The sequence below is a fragment of the Bidens hawaiensis genome, unplaced genomic scaffold (genome assembly GCF_021521415.1).
Source record: "Bidens hawaiensis isolate Kalapana, Puna unplaced genomic scaffold, B.hawaiensis_p1.1 tig00037157_1, whole genome shotgun sequence".
Taxonomy (NCBI): domain Eukaryota; kingdom Viridiplantae; phylum Streptophyta; class Magnoliopsida; order Asterales; family Asteraceae; genus Bidens; species Bidens hawaiensis.
Window position 1 is genome coordinate 32,137 of NW_027505459.1, and position 5,846 is coordinate 37,982.

The 5,846-nt window shown below is 35.0% G+C and overlaps 1 protein-coding gene across 1 annotated transcript; it reads left to right on the forward strand.

Moving 5' to 3' along the window:
- The first annotated feature begins 1,612 nt into the window (after positions 1 to 1,612).
- On the forward strand, positions 1,613 to 3,983 carry LOC143613318 (uncharacterized). The gene is made up of 2 exons (XM_077087057.1): positions 1,613 to 2,261; positions 2,943 to 3,983. The coding sequence occupies exons 1-2, from the start codon at positions 1,829 to 1,831 to the stop codon at positions 3,509 to 3,511; spliced, it is 1,002 nt and encodes a 333-aa protein (XP_076943172.1). The 5' UTR covers positions 1,613 to 1,828; the 3' UTR covers positions 3,512 to 3,983.
- Positions 3,984 to 5,846: the final 1,863 nt, after the last annotated feature.

Genomic DNA, 5,846 nt, shown 5'->3' on the forward strand with positions numbered 1-5,846 from the left:
TGGGGGCACGTTTTGCTAATATATTGAAATGTATAGTGGGTGAACTAGCACAGGGCCCATGGTAGAATGGGTACGTTACTTGTCATTAAAGTCACAATACATTTAGGTAGATTAGTAGTCTTTAGAACATGTTATATGTATCCATGTGTTTTATTTAATTACGTAGATTTACAAGCCATCACATTACACGTGAGTATGTTTATCACCGTGTATTCAATTGCTATGTCTTCCCTAGGGTTGGAAAATATTTATGTGTCAAGTTCAAGCTCGACATAATAATGTATTGAGATAAGGTATAGCTAGGGTTGAAATGTTAGTGTATAAATATATATTCGAAAATTGCATTTGAGAGACATCCGTTATAAGTTGAAGCGCACATTAGTCACACTCAAAACACTCAACTTGAATGCATTTGAGCTCTATAAAAGCTCTACTCTTTTTGACTATTTTACTCACATGTTGATAGCATGGGAAAAATAATGAAAAGTTAAACACAAACAAACAGAACAGAGACGATAAATGATGAGAGTATAAGTGGACACGTTAAAAAGTTCACAAGTAACACTCAACGCCTTTAATCTTATGTAGAGAAAATACGGAAAATAAAGAAAGAAAAATTTACTACTAGTTAGAAGAATAAGACTATCGGTTGGTTAAGATGTTTGTATACTTTACATCATCATTAACGTTTTCTTCACAAGCTAGTTGCTCACCTTCACGTTAGCTACTTGCCATCTCTCTCCTTCGTATTCATGAATGGGATCCCATCTCATATAACCTGTCATTTTATACCTTTGCAGAACGACAACCTACTCTCGCTCTATCTTTCACGTCCCCTTACCATCTTCTCATTCTTTCACATCTGATCAATGGCTTTCTACATGCCAAGCAACGAAGACTATCAGCTAGAGATGACTTTGTTAGTGTGTTATTAAGTTGTTAATGACTAATTAAGTATTAGCTAGTTATGATAATCAAGAGTATATATTGAGTGTTGTAACTAGCCATTTATAATTAATCAAAACATAATAAAGAGAAAAGTATATGTTCAAGAACATTAAGAAAAGAAAAAGGAAACAATAAAGAATCTCGAGAGAGTTATAACCCCTGATTCGATCGGCCCCCATCATCTCCATTCTTCATTGAACAAATTTTTCTATCAAAAATCCCTCTAAACATTCATTTACGAAGATTTGAACAAAAAACTTACCTTTTACTTATAAAAATTCAAACATCATACCACTAGATGAATAAAATAAATCCAAACACAGACACAAACACATCCAACTCAGCTAATGGCTACTGATCACTAATCACATGTAAATTTAAACAATAAAAAACAAGCTAAGCATACTTCCCACCCTACGACTGATCAAATAAGGTCAAGAAATAAGACTTGATAGTCACTACAATCATTACTTTCACTTTTTTCTTCTGCTAATAAAGCTCTTAATATTGTGTGTGAAGTGTTTAACTGATAGGTCTTATTCACAGCAGGTTCCACAATCTCTCGACTTTTCTTTCTTTCTTTATTATTATAATATTATTATTTAATATATAGTATTATAATTATTATTTCTTTTTCCTGGCTTTTACTACTTTAGTTTCCACCATATCTAATTCCCAGAAACCATTATCATCAACTTAGGTTTAAAACCAGCTAGCACTCCATTTAAGACTCTCAATTCATACACTTCATACACCATCAAATACATCAAACTAAACTAGTTCACTAGTAAATGTTGTTCACTTGTTTTGGTTTCTTTTTCAAGATTTCTGTAACAACAACAAAGTTGTAATCTTTATCATATCATATAATAATAATAATATGAGTGACAAAAACTCCAACAAACCACATCATACAACACCTTCCACTCCTGTTCAAGAAACCCTAGAAGACCAACAACCACCACCACCACTACCACCGTCGGTGACCATCGCCGCCGGTCCCACCTTTCTCTCTCCACCACCAGTTTCATCAGAACTACTAAACCCTAAAAGACCAAGATACACTAGTGGCCAATGGAAACTGTTACCATCTCCAACTCAAAAACAAAACCCTACCAACTTAACTAGTACTACCACTGCTTCATCTTCGGACACTGCCTCATCACCGTCTCAGTCACCACGGAAGGACACAACCAGCAAGCCGGAGGTGGAACATCAGTACACACAGTTGAGGAAAGGTAAATATGTGAGTCCAGTTTGGAAACCTAATGAGATGTTGTGGCTAGCTAGAGCTTGGAGGATTCAATACCAAGGTAATTGTTCAGATTATTTAATATGATCGTAATTTTTAAACGACTTAATTTTGCTAATCAAAAAGGTCAGCGGCGCAACTTGTTTGTCCGTTTTTTTGTTTCCATGTAAACGCTACTTTTTTAAATAAAATATTATTAACATAGTTAGCAGTACAGCTTGTTGCATGTTTCAACATAAATTATTAATTAAACAACCAAGTTTTGCTTAGTCAAAAGGTTCAGCAGTGCAACTTGTTTGTCCATTTTTTTGTTTCGATGTAAATACTACTTTTTAATAAAATATTATCAACATAGTTAGCGGCGCAGCTTGCTTTATGTTTCAACATAAATTATTAATTAAACCACCAAGTTTTGCTAAGGCGAAAATGTTATGGCGCAAGTTGTTTGTCCGTTTTCTTATTTCGGTGTAAATACTACTTTTTAATAAATATTAATTAAACGGCTTTGTTTTGCTAATCAAAAGGGTTAGCGGCGCAACTTGTTGCCTGTTTCAACATAAATTATTAATTAAACGACCTAGTTTTGTTAGTAAAATGGTTAGAAGCCGCAACTTGTTGCCCTTTTCTTTTTGTTTCAATCGACTTAGCTTTGCTAATAGCGAAGGTTAGCAACTCAGCTCCTGTTCTTTTGTTTCGATGTAAATGCTACTAGTTAATTAGTTACTGAAATGTTAATATCAAGGTGGCAGCAGCGGAACGGATCATGCATCCAAAAATCCGTTAAACATGGAACCAAGCCTTTTGAGTCCAACCGCACCGGTTCAATTACCGGGTAGAGGGAAAACTAGAGCCGCAAAAGACCAAGAAGTTGCCGAATATTTAAACCGGAACGGGGTAAACCGAGACGCTAAAACCGCGGGTACAAAGTGGGATAATATGTTGGGTGAGTTTCGGAAGGTTTACGAGTGGGAGCGCGGTGGGGAGAGAGAACATATTGGTAAGAGTTACTTCAGATTATCTCCTTACGAGCGGAAGTTACATAGACTTCCTGCTTCGTTTGATGAGGAGGTGTTCCAAGAGTTAGCGCAATTTATGGGTCCTCGAATGAGGACCCCACCGTTTCTCCTGACTTCCTCCCCTTCTGGAAGTGGTGGTCAGGATTCTCGGTTAGCTATTGTGGATACCAAGTCTTTCCCATATTCTCCGCTTTCGCGAGACGACGATATCCCTTTATCGTATTCGGGTACCGAAATATTATTATTAATATTATTTTATGTGTTTAATAAGTGTTTAATTAGATTAATATTTTAGGTTTTATTGTAGGAAGGGGTGTTGGTGATCAATATCTTCATGGTAAATATTATGATGCATCATCATCAAAGGAAATGAGGAGAATTGGTAAAGTGAGAATGGTATGGGAAGAACTTGTGAGTTTATGGGGTGAAGATGGTGAGCATCATAGAGGTAGAGTTAAGGTTCATGGTACAAGCTTTTTAAACGCGGATGAACTTGCTTTCTTGGATGATGCAATGGTTGCTTGTACTTTGGAAGCTTTTGAAGATGCTAATTCCCCTCTTCGAGGTTTTTTTTGTTGATAGATTTGTTCCTGGTCAGCAAGTCAAAGTATTTGGCAGAAGAAAGTCAAGTAATCCTCCTGGTATGTATATGTATATTATAAGTTAATATTATATGATTTTACTCTTTTAATTAGTTGAAGTTTTAATTTTCTTTTCTTTTTTGGTTCATAGGTTTGGTTGGTGAGAGGCCTCAAGCTCCTTCTTTAGAGCCTTCAAATAGATCTTGTAAGTCAATGATTCACCAAATATCTACTAAATTATGATATGCTTAGGCAAAGATACAACTGAAAAAATAACTAAAGACAAGTAGCAAACTTCTTATGTTTGGTAACAAACTTACACCTTGGTATATATAATATCTGCCAGTTGTTCGTAGGTGTGTGTAACAGGATTCTAGCTCAATGTGTTTTTTTCTCCATTAGACTTCGGACGTAGTGATATTTTATGTCAATATGTTTTCCCCGATTGTGTTGAACTTGATTGGTTGTTAGAAAAAATATATTGTTGAATTATCGTCACAAAAGAGTTTTTGTTGCTAATCCTTGCTTTTGTGATCCTTCATCTAGTAGTTCCGTAACCATACTGCTTCACACGCAACAATCTGTTATCAATGTACTCCGCTTCCCTGGTAGGTAATGCTACCACAGGATATTTCTTTTAGCTTGATGAAACCACTCGTGATCCATTGGAAAATACACTAGTTGATATACTTAGTCTATCCTCGTACGAACTTTCCCAATCACCCTATCGGTAGATCCCATAAGATTAATTTATAACCTTTAGCATACCATATACCAAGCGCATTAGTTCCTAGTAATGCTTCCTCGGAATCGGTTCCATACTCTTGTATATTCCTTTGTAACAAAACAAGAAGTGCACCCATGTATTTGACTTGACCATTAGCCAACGGCGTACCAGCTTACGGAAGATGGGGTGCAACTGCATCACATGATTTCTCTCTTTTTCTTTGAATATATAAGTATATGCAGTATAATTCTGAGTGGCTCCCAAGAAATTTTGATACCAACTCCCTATAAAAGTCTGAACCCGACCTCATAAAATATTGACATCGGCTAAAAGAATAATTAAAATTTTAAAATCATACAAATATAATTCTATAACCTGTTATAATAAATAATTAACAAAGATAGAACAACTAAACCCAATTTATTTTAAATAATTAAATAAATAAAACAATTTTGAAATATAAACTCATTAACCGTTAAATACAAATACCAAATAACCATTACAAACAATTAAGCTTAAACATCAACTAACCTGTCAATTTTTACAACTTAAAAAATAATCTAATATAAAAATGGCATTAATAATTTATCAACCACCCCACCCACAAGTCGACTTTCAAAACTATATACTAATCCACGATCTAATTGAGACACCTATTGCCAATTTGCCATCGGTTGTAGGAGTGTGCATGGGTGAGTTTTGATCAATGAACCAAAGACTAAAAGTTCAGATTTTGTGGTTCTAAAAACCTTTTGAAAATATGAATTTAAATTTGTCACAAAAAATGACGATTCGTTGGAACACTAAACCCATTACATTTTAAACTTATTGGTCGTTTTGAGTTTATATTGGTGATTAAGAAATAAGAATGTGACTAACTGATATCTGAAAATAAAAGTTGGACTGAAAAATTTCTTATTTTTACAAGACTGACCCGAATCAACAAAATAAAAATTAATGTGTGTAGCGATCAACAATCGACCGACATTTTTTGAGTCTGTCGTTCCCATTAGCTTGCGAGTTAGGTTGTTACCTTGTATTCCCTATGTTATACCAACTCCTTTTCCATAAGAAAAGCAACCAATGATCACAGTATCATTTCTAATTAGCACGTGCCTTCAATTCTTCTTCAATTGCATATTGCGATTCACCTTTTTGTGTAGCCTCTTTATACGTCATTGGTTCTATAAGTGAAAAGAAAATTGGCACGTTTCATATATATCAACTAGTGTTCTTGCTTTATGTGGTCCTAAACTTGAGTAGATGGAATCAGAACCCAAGCTGCCCGACTCCAATCCTGCGGACCTAGACCCATCTGAACT